The sequence below is a fragment of the Petromyzon marinus genome, chromosome 12 (assembly GCF_048934315.1).
Source record: "Petromyzon marinus isolate PM22_M1 ecotype Great Lakes invasive population chromosome 12, UKy_Petmar_22M1.pri1.0, whole genome shotgun sequence".
In the NCBI taxonomy this organism is placed as follows: Eukaryota; Metazoa; Chordata; class Hyperoartia; order Petromyzontiformes; family Petromyzontidae; genus Petromyzon; species Petromyzon marinus.
This window is the reverse complement of record NC_133678.1, coordinates 13,064,661-13,084,980: the sequence shown is the minus strand read 5'-3', so window position 1 is coordinate 13,084,980 and position 20,320 is coordinate 13,064,661. Positions and strand designations below refer to the sequence as shown.

The window sequence follows — 20,320 nt, the reverse complement described above, 5'->3', positions numbered from 1 at the left end:
GCAGAAATAAACACGCACAGTGTGAACCAAATTATTTTCTATTTAAATTAATTTGGACAAAAACAGCAGCCATTACTGCTAAGAGGTTGCTAGGAATGGCACGGCATGACAGGGTATGAAACTTTGAGCTTTGGATTAGAGTGTAGGCAAGAAAGCGTTGGAGAGATGCGATCTGGATGGAGAGGAGGTTGCGATGGGTGGGACGAACCGTGCAGGAGGGCAGGTTACAGAGACCGGTACCGGTGTAGCACGAAACCGGTGGCGCATAAAAGGGAAGACCCAAAGCCAGAGGGACAGCAGTGAGATGCGTCGCCGTGAAGCAAAACTCAACTCTTGAGCCAAACGGAGGATGGGGTACCCGTAAGCGTAAACCGCGGAGGTTATGCGTCGACTCTCACGACAGCTGAAGAGATAAAGCGACGATGAAGACGCCCCTTTGACCGTGACCCTAGGCCCAAAGCGAGGTCACAGGCGTCACCGTGCAGTTACGACGCGTACAGGAATCTCGCGGCCAAACCGCGAGTGGTTGAGCCACAGGGGCGGGCAATCGGCGAACTGTACTCCAATACATTTGGCACTGGAGAAAAGGGTTTGCTGTATATATACACAACACAGTGGGAAGCGGTGGCACAGTGGTTAGCACACTTCGCTATGAATCCCGTGGCCCGAGTTTGATTTCCATGTCGCAGCCAACAACAGTGACCAATATCCGAACCGGTCCTGGGGCCTCACCAAGGTCTGAATGAGCACCTGGTGCGATGCGTGCAAAACAACGTCGCCAAGGAGGAGACAAAGGGCAACCGCGGGGCGCGGCATTTCACCGGGCAGGAGGCGTTTGCCGGGCCGGGGAACGGGCACCTCCCTCCAGGTGTCGCCGTCGTCTCGGTCGTCGGCGAGCCAGCGGGTCACGGGCAGCTCCAGGGGGCGGCCGCCCGCCGGCTTGAGGCGCACGCGCTCCAGGAGCCAGGCGGAGGCCTCGCCCACGCCCGAGTGGCCCACGCGCAGCTTGTACAGCTCCCCCAGCTCCGGCAGAGAGATCTAGCAGCCGCGGAACGCACGGGTGTATATGTACGTGTTGGTTTTTAGCGGGAATCGAACTCGGGCCATGGGGTTCATAGCGCAGTGCACTAAACACTGCACCACCACTTCCCACTATACAGTATATGGACGTACTGGCGGTACACCGGTGCAGAATAATACACCGGTCCTCTTAAAACAGTCTTAACAATTTATATACAGTACATGGCTAAAAAGTGGTTTATTTGATAAACCACTCATCTCAAGTGGTTATTATGTAATTCACTGTTAAGGACCACACAGAGACAATTGGAAACTTCAAGTGATGATACCTCAGGTTGTACTGACCAGTGAGTTACCTGGATATCTGGTTGGTGCTCATGGACTATCTGTGCCCCCCCCCCCCCCCACTGCGCCGACTGTTCAATGTGAGTGTTGCTCCCTCCACCTCCCATTGTCGCTGTTGTTGAGTGGCTGCCAACTATGCAAGGCTTCGTGCTCCTTTGAGGCGTCATCATGATTACCTGGTATGTGAAAGCCCCAGCGAGTCTGCAAGAGGGCATCAGTCTGCCAGTGGCGGCAATGATGCCGTGCGGCTTCCCAATAAAAATAAATTTGCGAGGAATTTACGGAATTTGGCAAAATGACGCCGGCACACAAGGCCCAGGCTATTTCAAATAACATCGTGGAATCTCTAGCGTCCATTGTGGAGACTAAAACTAAATGATACACTTTTTTTATTTTACCAGGTAAGGCCCACTGACCAAAAATGATAGCTCAACGAAGTGGCTTATCACGTGAAAACGTATAGCAGCCAAATTCTCAAAACGCACGTTGACTCTAAACGTCGAGAGAAAAACCAGTAGAAACCGCAAAAAAAAATTCACGCCACCACGGGGAGAGATACATGCAAACTCCAAATATACAGCAGGCGTCAGGGTCGGGCTCGAACCCACGACATCCTGTGCACCAGGCGAGGCAGTTAACATCTGAATATAGCGACCACAGCACGCACCGCGATTCCCCAGCAAAGAGCGGCGAACGCACGACCGCTCGGCACCGCAAACCTCGGCCCGTCGTCGCGATGGCTCGGCCTGCTCACCCGGAAGCTGTCGACGCTGCGCGGCTTGAAGAGGTGGCTCTCCCCGGAGCCGAGCAGCAGCGTCCGCGACACGCCGCGCTCCCCGTACACCACGAGGCTCACGGTCGCCTCCGTGCCCGAGTCCGGCCCGTCGCCCGTCACCAGCAAAATCTTCCACTCGCTCTCTATCAGTGGCGGGGGTGGGGGGGGGTTGGTGGGAGGGAGGACACGCGCAGTGCCAGCCGTTACCAAAGTGAAGAGAATAATGGGGCAAACGAAGACGGAAAGCGCCAATAAGCGCAACGGTGACTGCGGCTGCCACGCAGTGCAGAGGGCGCAGCGCGAGCGCCGGCTGCGCCGACGCAACGAAAAGTCTGAATGGAGACGCAGGCCGAGATAACTCTGGGGCATTGCTCGAGACCCCGAGGCACTGAGCAAGAACCAAACGTGGCTATTTAAATTTTACCGGGTAAGTCTCACTGAGCTGTGTAGCTCTTCTTCAGAAGCGACTTGGCTCTCACGAATTGTAAGCTCAACGAAGTTGGCTTTAAGATGGGGAAATTTAGAACAGCCAAATATACTTTAAAACGCGCATTGATTCCAAATGTGGAGGGAAAAACCACGGAGAGAGACATGCAAACTCCAAATATACAGGCGTCAGGGTCGGGATCGAATCCAGGGACCGCCGATATACCAGGCGAGGGAGTTAACATCTCGCCACCACGGCAGTGCTGGCTCAGTGCTTCTGACAGACATTACGTGCCCACTGAACCAACGCGCCACCTCAAATGACCACATTTCAGCCAACGTGACGCAGGATCCAGGAGACCGGGGGAGGCCCTCTGCTCCAGCATTTACCAAGTCCAATCATTGAGGCCTTCCCGTGATGGTAAAATATCAACCGCTCAGCAATTGGGTGCAAACACAAGACAAGGCACGAACGCAACTACGACAGGGAGGGCGCTACAAAGGCATCCTTCTGGCCTTCCGCTTGCGCCCTTGGCTTGCTTTAACACGGTAATGCCTCAACTCCGCCACGATGCTGCCAGGTTCCAATGCATTGTCCCGAATTCCAGATTTACTTCCATTTCTCAAAACGGGAGGTGATCGGTGAGCTGTTGCGCTGAAAACGCGACGAACAAAACAATTATAATTTCACGGCTCGAAGAGGTTTACATTTGTCTCACACCCATCGTCCCGCTGGACTGATACACGACAGAGGTGTCACGGGCAACAGGGGACATTCCCACGCACGCTAGGGCTACGTAACCACGCTCAGACGTCGCCACAGTTGCTGGGCCATGGTCAACGTTTGAACGTGAAGACAATGAAACAGATCCATTTCCATCCGTAGCCATTTGTGTTCCTCAGCCGGTGGTTGAAGTGATAATTTTTCTATGGTGCTGAATCGGTAGCTCTTCAAGAAATGTAAACAGAAGTTGTTGACTTTTCGAGGCAGAAAAATGATGATAACGACAATGAGGATGCTACAGCTGAATTGCCACCACTGCTGTTGCTGCTTCTAGCCCGTGCCCTCAGCGGATTTCTCTCGTATCATCATTTAACTTTTACATCAGACGTGGCTGCAGTCACAACCTCTCACAGTGGACCCCTCACGTTCTGTCTCTGCATGCTAGCAGCCGCCCGCAAGATTCCCCCTTTGCTTTTCAGCGACCGATGACGTGGTGAGCTCAATGAACACCCCGAACTGCCCCGTGAACAAAACCCGGCAAGGCGTTCACACGGCCTCACGGTGGTGCGTCCGCCACTCTTGGCGGACGTTCACGGTCGGAACTCCAGTGGCCACCCTGGTTAACACTGCGGTCTGCGTGGTAACCATACTATAACGCACGCCGTCTGCTTCAGGGTCGACGTTAAAGATCCCATGACGTAATTCGCAAGAAAGGAGCAGACACATGAACACACAGTGAGGGAAAAAAAGTATTTGATCCCCTGCTGATTTTGTACGTTTGCCCACTGACAAAGAAATTATCAGGCTATCATTTTAATGGTAGGTTTATTTGAACAGTGAGAGACAGAATAACAACAACAAAATCCAGAAAAACGCATGTCAAAAATATAAATTGATTTGCATTTTAATGAAGGAAATAAGTATTTGACCCCTCTGCAAAACATGACTTAGTACTTGGTGGCAAAACCCTTGTTGGCAATCACAGAGGTCAGACGTTTCTTGTAGTTGGCCACCAGGTTTGCACACATCTCAGGAGGGATTTGTCCCACTCCTCTATGCAGATCTTCTCCAAGTCATTAAAGTTTCGAGGCTGATGTTTGGCAACTCGAACCTTCAGCTCCCACACGGCGAGTTGAGTTGATGCCAAAGAGCTCCACTTTGGTCTCATCTGACCACAACACTTTCACCCAGTTGTCCTCTGAATCATTCAGATGTTCATTGGCAAACTTCAGACGGGCATGTATATGTGGTTTCTTGAGCAGAGGGACCTTGCGGGCACTGCAGGATTTCAGTCCTTCACGGCGTAGTGTGTTACCATTTGTTTTATTGGTGACTATGGCCCCAGCTGCCTTGAGATCATTGACAAGATCCTCCCGTGTAGTTCTGGGCTGATTCCTCACCGTTCTCATGATCATTGCAACTCCACGAGGTGACATTTTGCATGGAGCCCCAGGCCAAGGGAGATAGACAGTTATTTTGTGTTTCTTCCATTTGCGAATAATCGCACCAACTGTTGTCACCTTCTCACCAAGCTGCTTGGCAATGGTCTTGTAGCCCATTCTAGCCTTGTGTAGGTCTACAATCTTGTCCCTGACATCCTTGGAGAGCTCTTTGGTCTTGGCCATGGTGGAGAGTTTGGAATTTGATTGATTGATTGCTTCTGTGGACAGGTGTCTTTTATACAGGTAACAAGCTGAGATTACGAGCACTCCCTTTAAGAGTGTGCTCCTATTCTCAGCTCATTACCTGTATAAAAGACACCTGGGAGACAGAAATCTTTCTGATTGAGAGGGGGTCAAATACTTATTTCCCTCATTAAAATGTAAATCAATTTATACATTTTGACCTGCGTTTTTCTGGATTTTGTTGTTGTTATTCTGTCTCTCGCTTTTCAAATAAACCTACCATTAAAATTACAGACTGATATTTTCTTTGTCAGTGGGTAAACGTACAAAATCAGCAGGGGATCAAATACTTTTTTCCCCTCACTGAAGCAATCATCGCCTCCGACTGCAAACATTTGGCAGGACCCTACTGAAAGGGAGTCATGAGACTTGGTTATAAATTTCACCTCTTGTCCATATGCGTGAGGTCATCATCACAATCATCATCATCTTTATAAACCATCATCATCAATCATGGTCCATTGTTTGAGATCAAAATCTGATTACATCAACCTGCTCACGAATGTTTCAATTCGGAAAACGGCTGTCATGCTTGAGAGGGCAGGCTTGATTGTACGGAGAGATTAAAAAAAAAGAAATCACACCGGAGAGTTTCATATATTCTTCATGCAATTTATTTGAGATGAGATGTACAAATGGTGAACATTACCACAGCAAGGATGGGCTGGCACGTTCTTTCGTTTTTTTTTTATTTTGTTGTGTCTTCATGCCAATTGGCATTACTTTATGAGCATCTTTGATCTCAGGGCTTGCGAATCATAAGAAAGTTAAATTAAATCGAAAGATCCAAATGTAAAGGTCTCATTTTCGACGATTAAAGATGCCGATGATTTCAGCAAAAAAATTACGCCGAGAGACTCGCAGAGATAGACATTTTTTAAAGTCAAATTTACAAAAAGCGAGGACGTAATCGAATGTCAGAACGCGACGGACACGTGCAGACACGATGGCAATCGCGATCATTTGCAGTCGACGGTGGCACCTGACAATCACGGATTATGGGGGAGGGTGATTCACGCAAACTCATCGGTGTAAAAATAAGGAAGAGAAAAAAACACTTGTGCGCACGCACGGGATCTGCAACGCGTTCCAACGTGCGACAGTGAGGCTCAGTTTCAAGCCGCACGACGGGACGAAGTCATAAACGTGTGGCAATGAGCGATTACGTCACGCGCGATGATGTCACGCGCGATGATGTCGTCGAGAGGCGGTGGGAGGGGAGACACACGCTTCATTTTTGCGCTGGTTTTAAGAATTTCTTTGAGCACTGGGGGGGGTGGTTTGTCTCCACGTTTAGGGTAATAGCCCTTTGAACAATGTGGTCGGTGTTCTCAAGGGCAAAGTTCCGAATAGCAACACGGCTTTGTGTTGCACCATCCTTTAGGGGTCATCCCTTTAGTACGTACGCATGGAGAGGGGGTTAACCCAAATGCGTACGTTTGAGTATGGGGGGGTCTACTGACAATGTACATAGCATAGGAAATGGGGGTGGGTGAAGCCTCGATAATAATGCAGCCGGCGGTGGACTATCTGTTTGCTTAAACACATGAATATTATTAATCCTTGATCGTTTCTGCGTGGATTAAATATCGGCCGTCCTATAGGATTCGGTGGGGGAGGGGGGGGGTGCGTCAAGCGAACATACGCAGGTGGGGGAGGGAGGTGGAAAAAGTACGTGTGCGTACAGGGAGGGGCGAGGGGTCAAGTTTTGACAGATTTTTGCGTACTCACTAAATGGATGGCCCCTTACAAGAGTTGTCGTCACCCCTTCTTCAAGGCGGACAGAATGGAAAGAGCTAATGCAATAACGCTTTCAACCCGAGTTGGAAAGCATTAACAAGTATAGTTTAACATGTAGGCTTTCGCGAACAAGCATAGTTTGCATTTCGATGGGCAGAATGTCGGTACCTCTACTAGAAGTAGCACCTACATAGCTAGTTGGGGTGGAGGTGCCCACATATTATCCCACCTTGAGTTGCCGATACACCCTGCACTCACCGAGTTAAAGCGCTATCCTTTTACTCGCCGATAAACAGAGGCGACAGTAGATGGAGAAACATGCCCAACAATGCAACCACCTTCTTTGGTTCTTTCAGTAAAGTCACGTAGAATGAGAATAAAATAATACATTGATAAAATAAAATAACACAATAATATTCTCACGACGTTTCGGCCACAACACAAGCGGCCTTCACCTGATGAAACGTCGTGAGAATATTATTGTGTTATTTTATTTTATCAATTTATTATTTTATTCTCATTCTACGTGACTTTACCGAAAGAACCAAAGAAGATGAATCATTGCAGTCACGAAAGCTTTAAATCGAAATGCAACCACCGTCGCCAAGAAATGGTACGCTCCACAGGTGTGACAAAGTGAATGAAGGAGCGTTCTATTTATGGCATGGGGGGGGGGGTGTTTTGATACAAATGTCCTTTCCCACTGGGGGCACGGTAACGAATGAGCGGACCGGGCGAGGCAGAGCGAAGCGGCCAAGGCGAGGCTATTTACCGTTCACCTCCGACTTCGCTTCCAGGGGCGTCACTTTCCGGATTTCTGCAGACGATCGCAAGACAGAAAGACGAGCAACCATCAGCACACGGCTCACACGATGTGCATCTGCATCACACTCTGCATGCAGGGCATTTGACACTGTCCCCCGCCATGAATCCTCATGAAACGTTGGACATATCTCTCCCAGTCCAGCGAACGAGACTGGCGAATGGCAGGCCAAGAACACGTGGCCAAGAACACGTGGCCAAGAACATGCCCACCGAGAAGATAGAGCAATGAGATCAGAACTATTTTTATTTTTCTTGGTTCTTTCGGTAAAGTCACGTAGAAGGGAAATAATAAAATAATATTTTTTTTTCAACCCGAGTTGGAAAGCATTAACAAGTATAGTTTAACATGTAGGCTTTCGCGAACAAGCATAGTTTGCATTTCGATGGGCAGATTGTCGGTACCTCTACTTGAAGTAGCACCTACATCGCTAGTTGGGGTGGAGTCACGTAGTAGGGAAATAAAAACAATTATTTGTTTTTTATTTCCCTTCAATGTGGCTTTACCGAAAGAACCAAGAATATGAATCCCTGCAGTCACGAAAGCTTTCAATCGAAATGTTTTCTTTTATTCCAGGAGCACCACACTGAGTCATAGGACTCTCTTTCTTAGGAGGGTCTGACATTGTTTTGTTCGAAGATCGTTGCAGCGAATTAACGATGCAGTCTTGATGTAAAGCTTTCGTGACTGCAGGAATCCACACTCTTTGGTTCTTTCGGTAAAGTCACGTAGAAGGGAAACAATAAAATAATAAAAATATAAAACAATTAAATTCTCACGACGTTTCGACTGCAACACAAACACTAATCATCACCTGATGATGATTGCAGTCGAAATGTCGTGAGAATTGTATTGTTTTATATTTTTATTATTTTATTGTTTCCCTTCTACATGACTTTACCGAAATAATCAAAGAGTAACAAGGCAGTGTTTGTTCAACTATTATATATTGTTGGAACGCTTTCTTCCGATATTAGGAAGCCGCTGGAGCTATGCACTTTTAAATCTACATTGAAAACTCATTTCTGCAGAACTGCTTTTTGTCTTTAGCTTGTTGTCCTTCCCTCCGATTATCACGGTTGGCTACGTACGGTGCGAAATAAGTTCAACATACAGTACTTACAGTACACCCGTACTGCATTGGCAGCGGTGCACAGGCACAAACGACGATGCCTCAACACGTTCCCCAACAACACGGCCCTGTAGAGGAAATCATTCTAGAATAGACGACGTTCGTGGCAACGGCCCCCTGTCACAGCAGAGATCTGAGGCTGGGCCGTTGCCAGAGACTTCGGCTGTCACGCGTGCCGTTGCAGCGTTCCTCGTTAGGGCCGCGTTACTGATGAAGGTCGCAAAGTTTCCGTGATCGTGGCACGACGGCTCGCTAGGCTGCCTCCGTCCGTGCGGGAACACAGCACGCACCTTCCAGAAGCAGCAGCTTCTCTCTCTGGGTGTCCTCGGCAGAGAACTCCTCGGGGATCCATCTGAGAACAAATCGGTCGATAAGAAGCGACCAGTCGTGGGATGAACCCCAACAAGCCCCCCTCAATCAGCCGTGGCGCAACACAACCCCTGGTGCCTGGACACCCGCTCGACTGCTGGTGGAGCTCCGAGTTTAAGGTCTATTTTACTGGTAGGAAACGAAGTGGACTGGAAGCCCAACCGGGATTAATTCACAGGAGGCAGGGGATTAATTGTGTATGTCTGTGGATGTCTGTCCACGTGGGAGGGGTGGGGCTGGGTGGAGAGGGGAGGGTAGGGAGGGGCTGGGTGGGGAGGGGCTGGCTGGGGAGGGGAGGGTGGGGAGGGGCTGGGTGGGGAGGGTGGGGCTGGGTGGGGGGTGGGAGGGGTGGGGCTGGGTGGGGCTGGGTGGGGAGGGGCGGGTCACCCCGTGGTGCCCTTATAAAACTCAACGTTTAACCTACTCACGCCGGCTTATGCCCGCCCTCACAGTCGGGCATACCACGCCGCCGTTGGCCCTGGCCATTTTGGACCCTGACGCCGGCAAACGCCGGCCTACTCTTTATTTTTCACGAATGATGTCGGGGGACCTTTAACGTCCACTGTGAAACCGAAGTCGCGTGTTGTTGTAGTTAAATACACCCTCGGTGGTAATCAGGGTGGTTGCTGGATTCGAACAGTGGACCCCTGAATCAGGTCATAGGATACAGTATCTTCACCCCAGCACACATCGCTAGAAGGGAAGATAGCTGATAATCAAAAATAACAGTGCGAGTGGCAGCCATGATATGGAACACATTCGGGAGGATTTCCACTGAGGGAATGGTGTAGTGAAATCAGTTTGTGTGCAGATGAGAGATGGATTGACTGTGGCTGATGATGATGATGATAACGATGATTCTCACCCGAGGTTCAGGTAAAAATGCAATCTCACACCGGCCCCAGCGAGCCCCGCAGTGCCGTCACCACCACCATCACCTCCGCTAGCACAACCATCACCCCATCACCACTATCCCCCCCCCCTCAAAAAAAAATCCCCAGTATAGCCTTAACAGACTGTTGGGGCAAGTGCTGTTTGCGAGCACCTATGAAAGCCAGAAAGGCACACGAGGGGGTGGGTGAGTGGCCAGCACCATGCCCGACCGCCTTTGTCTCCCTAGGTACTCACTTGAGGCTGAGTCGACCTAGGGGAGGCCCAGGACCGGTTCACCGATGTTGGCCGTGAGCGAGAATCGAACTCAGGTCGCCAGGTTCGTAGCGCAGCGCGCTAACCGCTACGCCACCGCTCCCAGCACCATCACCACTGCTACCACCACCACATCCACCGCCATCACCACCACCACCACAGCCGCTGCCACCCTCTGTGTGCCATCCTCACCTGTTGCAGGGGAATCCGTACTCGAGGTCGGAGTGCGGCGACTCCCGCACGGACACCGCGTGGCAGAACCAGCGGTCGTGAGCGGCGCGCGCATCGCAGCGCAGGGAAACGCGGCGCAGCTCCCCCAGGCTCACGGCCTCCAGCTCAAACACGTCCGTCTGGGCACGCGCACACGCAGGCGTGCGTTCGTACACGTGTGTGTGTGTGTGTGTCGTGTGTGCCAACGTGTGTTTGCGTGCATGCGAGACAAAAAATACGTGGTTCTTGAATAATAATTTTAATTTGTAACATGCTGCTGCACGGTATTGACTCACTCTCGAAGAGAGAAAACAACTCAGAGGTGCGAGATAGAACAGACAAGAGCTGGAAGGCAGCCAAGTGTTGAATTCGCGCCAACAATCGCACAAGCTCTGTGGTCCTCGATATATGAAGCTGTTATCGGCCAGTCATTCATTGTTTACACGTGGGAGGAATCCGGAGCATACAGGGAAAAATCAACGCGTGCGAGGGCGAAACACTCTATCCCATACAGACAGAACAGATGGAGCCCACATGTTTTCCCGTAGTGAGCCAGGCTACAGGCTCGTCCTCGACGCCCGTGAGAAGGGAGTTTGACAATGTTCGCGCGGTGATTCACCAACCCTCGCTGCTTCCTCACAGTGCTGGCTACAGGCCACGGGCCTGGCCACCATCGCCAGGCCATTGCACTGTGAATCAATCTGTCAGACAGCGGGATGGGGTGGATCGTCACGTGACAAACACAGGCGAGTGCGGTGCCACCGCTTTTGGGGGGGGGGGTGGTAACCACAACGCGTGCGGCTGGGGCCGAGAATGGGGGGCCAGGGTGGTGGGGGGGGAGACAGCGGCTCACCTGTCCCCGGCGAAAAGGCACGGCGTGGTCGGAGGTGAGCAGCTCGCGCTCGCCGCTGTCTCCACGCTCGCCGTGCAGGCACAGGAAGAGGGGTGCCTGCGTCTCCGCGCCCGGCTCATCTCCCGTGCTCACGAACACGCGGTACCGCAGCACTGCACCGCGGTCGCACGTGCGTAACGTGTCAATGCACCGGTACAGCGTCCTGACGCGTGCAAACTAAACTATTAAAACTAAACGATTAGAAACTAAACTCTTTTCCAGAAGTGACCTGGCCACAAACGACAGCTCAACAAGGTGGCTTCTCAAGGGTAAATTTATAGCAGCTCAAATAATCTAAACGCACGTTGATTTTGAAATGTGGAGGGAGAAACCAGAGGACCCAGATAAAAATCCACGCGACCACGGGGAGAACATGCAAACTCCAAATATACAGCAGCAGGCGTCAGGGTCAGGATTGAACCCATGATTTTCTGGAAACGAGGTACTCGCTTTAGACCGAGCTACCTGCCGCACACACACAAGCCTGGTGTACACATTCACATGCACTCACACACACACACGTCATGTATACACACAATATGCACATATATGCCACACAGGAAACTAGCATCTGCATAAAGACAAAGATTCCCTGTATATAGCATTGACAAACTGTTGGGACAAGTGCTGTTAGTGAGCACCTATGAAGGCCGGCAAGGCACACGAGGGGGGTGGGTGGCCAGCACCACACCTAGTCGCCTTTGTCTCCCTAGGTACTCATTTGAGGCTAAGTCGACCTGGCGGAGGCCCGAGTTTCGACACGTGAGCGGGTATCGAACTCGGGTCTCCATGTTTGTTGAGCATGGCGCTAACCGCTGCGCCACCGCTCCCCACGTGCACACACGCATACGCCCGACTGCCCACCTGACTGCACACACGCGTGTACATGCGAGACTTACGCACGACACGTACACGCTTGCCCAGCATCCACAAACGCGCGCACGCACAAACACGCGTGCGGGCGCGCGTCACCCACGGGCCCCCGCGCCGTCTCTCCGCGTGTACGATTCCCCCACCGCCCTGCACCTCCTCCCCCACCTGGGTGGAGAGGCTTCCCCGTGGCGTCGCGCACCGCCGGCAGCTCGCGCACCGTCTGCCCGTCGCCGTGGCGCCGCGACAGCCAGCGGTTGGCCGGGAAGCGCAACGTGTCGCCCCCACGGAGTCCCCGCAGCACCACCTAGGTCACGGTGGGGCAGGGGACGGGAAAGAAGGTGGGGGGGGGGGGGCGTTCACGTCACACCCCGCTGGTACCGGGACGTGAGCTCCAGAAACGAGAAGTCAGAGGGGGGGGGGGGGGAAGGCAGCGATGGGAAGAATGGGCAAGTGGTGTTGGAGTGGAGCGGACTGGAAAACTCCTGCGAGCTGTACCCAGAGCACTCACCAGCCACTCGCGCTGGCCCTAACCCTAACCAACCAGCCACTAGCGCTAGCCCCCCTACTGTGTCAGCTGCTGTGTGTGTGTCACCTGCTGTGTGTGCGGGTGTGTGTCACCTGCTGTGTGTGTGTCACCTGCTGTGTATGTGTGTCACCTGCTGTGTGTGCGTGTCACCTGCTGTATGTGCGTGCGTGTGTCACCTGCTGTGTGTGTGTGTGTCACCTGCTGTGTGTGTGTGTCACCTGCTGTATGTGCGTGCGCGTGTGTCACCTGCTGTGTGTGTGTGTGTCACCTGCTGTGTGTTTGTGTGTGTCACCTGCTGTGTGTGTGTGTGTGTCACCTGCTGTGTGTTTGCGTGTGTCACCTGCTGTGTGTTTGTGATGTGTCACCTGCTGTGTTTGTGATGTGTCACCTGCTGTAGCTTCCAGTCCGGGTTTTCGCTGGAGCCGTCGTGAGCCATGCGGATCTTGTAGATCTTGCCCAGGTCCGGGAGCGTTATCTGCCCGGGCATGTCAAGTTGATTTCATTTAACACGGTGAGAGAGACCTCAAGAGACCCGAGGAATGATTTTCAATTTGCAAGAGGTGACTTCGGTCACCAAAGTGACAAAATTAAAAAAATATAAGATAATGCAATGCAAGGGAATAGAAATCGGCGCCAAAGCAACTGCGCGGGGAGAAGCGGTGATCGTTCAAGGACGATAAAAGACAACAATCGCACGGCCCATGCAAGCCTTTAGTCTTCCGCCCAACGGCAAGTGTTTTGACCAAAAACTCTCTCCTTCCCGACCGATCCTTGAGCCTCCTTCGGCTGGCCGCGTGTTTTTTGTTGCTGTTCTGCGTCTCGGGCCTCTCTCGCACAAACGCACCGGCCGTACGTTGGTCGGACCCTCGTTCACCAAGTCGTCACCTCCTCTGGCCACGCGCGCTGGCCTGTGGACGGGGCAGATGCCCAGAGGTGGCCTCGTAGGCGAGGATGCTAATTCTATGCCGTGTTCAAAGTTGCGTTACTATTTACGATTAACTATTTATTTTTAATTTTTACCAGGTAAGGCCCACTGAGCATGTAGCTTTTTTCAGAAGCAACCTGGCCACAAATAACAGCTCAACGAGGTGGCTGATCATCACGTTGAAATTTATAGCAGCCAAATACTCTAAGCGCATGTTGATTCTATATATGGAGGGAAAAACTGGAATACTCGGAGAAAAATCCACGCATCCACGGGGGAGAACATGCAAACTCCAAATATACAACAGGTGTCGGAATCGAACCTGCGACATCCTGTATAGCAGGTGAGGGAGTTAACATCTCGACACGGTGTTAATGCAACATCCAGGTAAGTGGTCAACTCAAAACTGTGCAATGGACACTGGTTGTTGGACAATGGACAGCAAGAGCTGATATGGAAAGTGGACACTGGATGACTGACAAATGAATAATGAAAGCTAAAATACCAGACAATAAATAATGGACACTGGACAACAGAGACTCGACATAGAACAATGAAAACTAGACAATGGACACTGGACAATGGACACTGGAAGTTTGACAATTAATCGTATGTATACGTCTTCAGCTTTTTTTCCAATTTCGTTACAATTCCTTATGTCTACGTCATCGGAACGAAATCGATTACAAATGGAATTGGAAGTAAAAGGCCATGCAGGAGGGTGTGTGGCAGAGTTTGGCGCGAGTTCCGTAGAGTGCGGTCGTGTCGCTACGGTTCTCTGCGGTGAGTACAGTACAACCTCTTTAAAAACAGCGGCGCTACGCCTCTCTAAATAAAAATAAAACGCTGAACCGCTTGAGTGTTCCGAGATTCATCAATGAACGGGACCCACCCTGCAACTTGCAGACATCTCGGAACGGGAACGGTTTAATAGACAACAGACGATAGACAAGGACATCTGGACGATGGACATGGGTCATAGGCACTGGTTGATGGGCACTGTGACTGGGGGTGGGTTGGGAGTGGGGGGTCCTGGGGGGGGGGTATCACCTGGAACTCGTCCTCCTGCTTGGCGCTGAAGATGCCGTCGCGCTCGCCCTTGCCCAGGAAAATGGGGCCCGCGGAGCCGCGATCCCCGTACACCCAGAGCTGCACGCGCGCGCCCGTGCCCTCGCTGCCCGTGGTGACCAGCACGCGCCACTCCCACCCTGCGACGATGGTCAGTCGCACGGTCATCGCCCTATCGTCACTCCGCTCCACGTTGGGCGTCCGACGCTCGACGCTCATCACTCCCGACGCATCGGCGATCCCAGCTCTGCTGCATCGGCGTTCCGTCGCTCTCCTACGTCCGGGCGTGTGGGCCGAACAGCCGGCCCGGTGGTGCCAGCGGCAAGGGCGCTCGATTCGACCGATGGAAGGTCAAGGGATTAACATCCCAGTCGGGGGGGAAGAGGGCGGGGGGGGTGGGCGTCATCCCGACTCGTGATTCAAACGATGCGGTCGCTAAAATGAGCGACACCTTGGTGAAAGCGAACGTCGATTGTCCCAGGCAGCTCAGGTAACTTAAGACTGAGCCAACGGCCACTGAGCCGGCACGTTTGAGATCCCAGGTCGAACCCCGGGGGGGGGTGGGGGTTATCAGTTACTTGCGATTGAACTCGTGAGTTGATGGTCTCAGTAAAAAGTAAAAAAAACAATAATCACATTTCACTATATTCTGCTTCTTCTAGCTCTGAGTAAAATGTATGGGTAATGTATATGAAAATACAGGTTGGATTGATTCATTGGTGTCAATCTCTGTTTGCAAAGTCGATCAAATGTGTGCCCTAGCGTGAAAGATGCCCAAGGCAATTACAGTGAGGGAAAAAAGTATTTGATCCCCTGCTGATTTTGTACGTTTGCCCACTGACAAAGAAATGATCAGTCTGCAATTTTAATGGTAGGTTTAATTGAACAGTGAGAGACAGAATAACAACAAGAAAATCCAGAAAAACGCATGTCAAAATGTTATAAATTGATTTGCATTTTAATGAGGGAAATAAGTATTTGACCCCCTCTCAATCAGAAATATTTCTGGCTCCCAGGTGTCTTTTATACAGGTAACGAGCTGAGATTAGGAGCACACTCTTAAAGGGAGTGCTCCTAATCTCAGCTTGTTACCTGTATAAAAGACACCTTTCCACAGAAGCAAACAATCAGATTCCAAACTCTCCACCATGGCCAAGACCAAAGGACTCTCCAAGGATGTCAGGGACAAGATTGTAGACCTACACAAGGCTGGAATGGGCTACAAGACCATTGCCAAGCAGCTTGGTGAGAAGGTGACAACAGTTGATGGGATTATTCGCAAATGGAAGAAACACAAAAGAACTGTCAATCTCCCTCGGCCTGGGGCTCCATGCAAGATCTCACCTCGTGGAGTTGCAATGATCATGAGAACGGTGAGGAATCACCCCAGAACTACACGGGAGAATTTTGTCAATGATCTCAAGGCAGCTGGGACCATAGTGACCAAGAAAACAATTGGTAACACACTACGCCGTGAAGGACTGAAATCCTGCAGCGCCCGCAAGGTCCCCCTGCTCAAGAAAGCACATATACATGCCCGTCTGAAGTTTGCCAATGAACATCTGAATGATTCAGAGGACAACTGGGTGAAGGTGTTGTGGTCAGATGAGATCAAAATGGAGCTATTTGGCATCAACTCAACTCGCCGTGTTTGGAGGAGGAGGAATGCTGCCTATGACCCCAAGAACACCATCCCCACAGTCAAACATGGAGGTGGAAACATTATGCTTTGGGGGTGTTTTTCTGCTAAGGGGACAGGACAACTTCACCGCATCGAAGGGACGATGGAAGGGGCCATGTACCGTCAAATCTTGGGTGAGAACCTCCTTCCCTCAGCCAGGGCATTGAAAATGGGTCGTGGATGGGTATTCCAGCATGACAATGACCCAAAACACACGGACAAGGCAACAAAGGAGTGGCTCAAGAAGAAGCACATTAAGGTCCTGGAGTGGCCCAGCCAGTCTCCAGACCTTAATCCCATAGAAAATCTGTGGAGTGAGCTGAAGGTTCGAGTTGCCAAACGTCAGCCTCGAAACCTTAATGACTTGGAGAAGATCTGCAAAGAGGAGTGAGACAAAATCCCTCCTGAGATGTGTGCAAACCTGGTGGCCAACTACAAGAAACGTCTGACCTCTGTGATTGCCAACAAAGGATTTGCCACCAAGTACTAAGTCATGTTTTGCAGAGTGGTCAAAAACTTATTTCCCTCATTAAAATGCAAATCAATTTATTAAAAAAATTACATGCGTTTTTCTGGATTTTGTTGTTGTTATTCTGTTTCTCACTGTTCAAATAAACCTACCATTAAAATTATAGACTGATAATTTATTTGTCAGTGGGCAAACGTACAAAATCAGCAGGGGATCAAATACTTTTTTCCCTCACTGTATGTTGGAAAGCAGTTCCAGACATCATCATCCCAGTGATGTTTCCCGACTAGTGGTGGTGCACCCTCTTTGCCGGCACAGAACATTACGAGCGGAAGATTAATTGGGAGATAGAAGCAGAAGAAAACGTCCGACGGCGAGACTGGCCACCGTAACGGGAATGGCGGAATTTCAGCATCTCGGCAAGGTGGCAAGATGTTAACTACCTTGCCTGGTATACAGGAGGTCGTGGGTTCGATCCCGACCTTGACACCTGCAGCATATTTGGAGTCTGCGTGTCTCTCTCTCTGTGGTCGCGTGCTTTTTTCTCCGGGTCCTCCGGTTTTACCCTCCGCATTTAGAACCAACATCACGCGTTTGGAGTGTTTGGCTGCTCTACATTTCCACGTGATGATTAAAGCCGCTTTCGTCCAGCTATCATCTATTCAGCTCAGTGGGCCTTACCCAGTCAAATAAAAAACAGTTTAGCCGTTTAGTTTATCTTGAGTCGCGTGGCGGAGCAGCGTGTGACCACTCGCCGGCAGCGGCGGGTCGGCCCGCCACGCGCGACACCCACCTTTGGGGGTGTCGAGCGGCATGGGGGAGAGGGCCGACGAGAGTCGCGGCGTCTCCTCCATCGACAGGTCGAGGTGACGCGAAGCCTTTTCTCTGCCGACTACGCGCGCGCACACACGCACGCACAAATACAAAGATTCCCCCGTGTAACCTTCATAGACCGTTGGGGCAAGTGCTGTCAGCGCGCAGCGCCTGCGAAGGCCGGCACGGCATATGAGGTGGTGGGTGGCCGGCACCACGGCCGTCCGTCTTTGTCTCTCGAGTCGCGATGTTTACACATCGCACCGGGTACTCATTTGAGGCTGAGTCGGCCTAGCGGAGGTCTAGGACCGGTGGTGGTAGTGACGTTGGTGATGGTGATGACGCTGGCGACGGTGATGACGGTGGCGACGGTGATGACGGTGGCGACGGTGATGACGGTGGTGACGGTGATGACGGTGGCGACGGTGATGACGGTGGCGACGGTGATGACGGTGGCGACGGTGATGACGGTGGCGACGGTGTAGCCACGGCGTTGGTTGGTAGTGCGGAGAGGCGGCTGGTGTCTCACAGGAGATGACTTGTGGGTAGAAGGTGGTGTTGGCCTCGCCGGCGTTGACAAGGGGCCGCGCCTGCCCGTCGGCCTGCAGCCCCACGAAGATTCCCTTGTGGCGCGCCGACTCCAGCCCCACCGAGCTCCAGTCGCGCTGCTTGTGCACGATGAAGTGGCAGTGCTTGTCGCCAATGCCCTGCGAACATGCACACACGTGCATGCACATACACACACCAGTAGATGAGCATGGTGAAGCGACAGTCATTACAGTCTGTTCTCCTATAACGTGGCGGGAGTAGTTGGGTTCCTGAAGGACACCACCTTCTGGAAAAATCTCGTTATGATAAATAATCAATGATATAGGGGTAAAGCTCAGTCTGCGATAACGCGTGAGATGCGTACGCAGGCCAAACACAGACTGAGGCGCGTGGGTAGCATCTAGAAGCATCCAGCAGCATCCCCAATGCCTTGTGCGATGCCACGCCGAGGCAGCCGCACGACCGCTTATTCCTACTCGCGCGACATAGTTCCGTTCACTCGATCGCGTTATATCCAATTTGCATCCAGCGTTATAAAAAAATGTGTTCCCAAATACATTCGTCGCGTTATATATCTAATTCGCGTCATGAAATACAGCACGCAGCGTTAAGAGAGAACAGACTTTTTAATTATTTATGTTTTTATATGGCGCAGCAGACCCAACAAAGGGCTTCAGAGCGCCGTGCTGACAAACAAAATACTTTGTAATCTATCTAACATATCCTAGGAAAAAATTAAATGTTCAGTTTCTTCATAAATGGGAGAATTCTCAGCGGTCAGGCGCAGTTCTTCAGGCAGAGGGCCAAGAACAGAAAACGCCCGAGCGGCGAAAAATGTTTGCTTTGGGTCTCCAATGCCCTGCACGGCACAGAGCTGATATGTTCGCCGCTCGTGAGTGACTGACGCCAGTGCTAATAATGTCAAAGTCGATGTTATTGCGCTAAGTGGATTATTACGTCGCAGAATCACGAGAGGTCGCGGCGGAAGCTTGGGGAAGAGTTAATCCAGCAGTGGATTGACCGTGACTGATGATGATGTTGATGGTGTTATAGATTCTAGGGGGGCTATAAATCAGAAATGCGTCTTTGTTATTAATTTAATTCATCCAAAAACATTTTATTTTACAGCTAGGCCCACAGATAAACAATGAAAATATTTACATTTTATTGGGCATGGCCCACTGAGCTATGTAGCTCTTTTTCAAAAGTGACCTGGCCACAAATGATAGCTCAACGAAGTGGATTATCACGTGGAAATTTATATCAGCCAAATACCCTAAACGTGTGATGTTGATTCTAAATGTGGAGGGGAAAACTGGAGGACCCGGAGAAAAATCCACGCAACCACAGAGAGAGAGACAGGCAAACTGTAAATATAGTATAAAGCAGGCGTCAGGGTCGGGATCGAACCCACGACCTCCTGCATACCAGGCGAGGTTGTTAACATATCTGCCACCGTGGTGCAGTTTTCAGGGGCCGCTGAAACTGCGCCGCTACACCTACCAGCCCGTCGCAGTGGCCGTCCTTGACGCGGAGGAACCTGCGCGGGAACGCGACACTCTCGAACATGCAGGTGCGCGGCGCCACCGCGTGCACGCGCAGGTGCGACGCCTCCAAGCGCCGGCCCGCGCCGCTGCACCGCCCGTCCGCCGACACCGACAGCGCCTGCGTGGTGCTCGAGTTGAGCAGCAGCACCGCCCCGTCACGGAACACGCCCTGCGCGCGGCACGCACGGCACGCGACCAGCAAGATAAAGCGACCGCGAATTCTGGGAGGCTCAACCGAGACACGGTGAGATTCACCCGGCAGCCCCTGCCTCATTCGCTGGCACTGCCCCACACAGCTCCCTCTTTCTTCCACTGGCCTCACCTGCGACCCGTGGCCCCGCCCACTTTCCTGACAGCCCCGCCCACTACTCAGGCAGCTTCGCCCTTTGGACATTAACACGAGTTGAGCGTGAGGCCAAAAAGCATTAAACCGGTGATAGATTCCCATTTTTTTTTTAAAGCTTTGAGAGCACCGGACAGACTGGGACTATCCCAGCCAAAGAAGGATACCGGCCAGTAGGCCGTAATCAGTTTGACCAACGGTCTCAAGACGCCGGCCTACTGACCCCCGACGCCGGTCTC

At 51.6% G+C, this 20,320-nt stretch overlaps 1 protein-coding gene across 1 annotated transcript in view; it reads right to left on the bottom strand.

The window, feature by feature from the left end:
- The window catches only part of LOC116941771 (lipoxygenase homology domain-containing protein 1-like), a 109,763-nt gene that overhangs the window by 34,100 nt on the left and 55,343 nt on the right, over positions 1 to 20,320 (bottom strand). Inside the window, exons 17-28 of the mRNA XM_076066704.1 lie at positions 19,695 to 19,907; positions 18,172 to 18,349; positions 17,623 to 17,721; positions 14,662 to 14,819; positions 13,075 to 13,161; positions 12,326 to 12,464; positions 11,249 to 11,400; positions 10,378 to 10,535; positions 8,961 to 9,022; positions 7,488 to 7,532; positions 2,120 to 2,283; positions 822 to 1,038 (exon numbers count right to left, since the gene is read on the bottom strand). Coding sequence (XP_075922819.1) covers positions 822 to 1,038; positions 2,120 to 2,283; positions 7,488 to 7,532; positions 8,961 to 9,022; positions 10,378 to 10,535; positions 11,249 to 11,400; positions 12,326 to 12,464; positions 13,075 to 13,161; positions 14,662 to 14,819; positions 17,623 to 17,721; positions 18,172 to 18,349; positions 19,695 to 19,907 — 1,672 coding nt within the window. The remainder of the gene's footprint in view (positions 1 to 821; positions 1,039 to 2,119; positions 2,284 to 7,487; positions 7,533 to 8,960; positions 9,023 to 10,377; positions 10,536 to 11,248; positions 11,401 to 12,325; positions 12,465 to 13,074; positions 13,162 to 14,661; positions 14,820 to 17,622; positions 17,722 to 18,171; positions 18,350 to 19,694; positions 19,908 to 20,320) is intronic.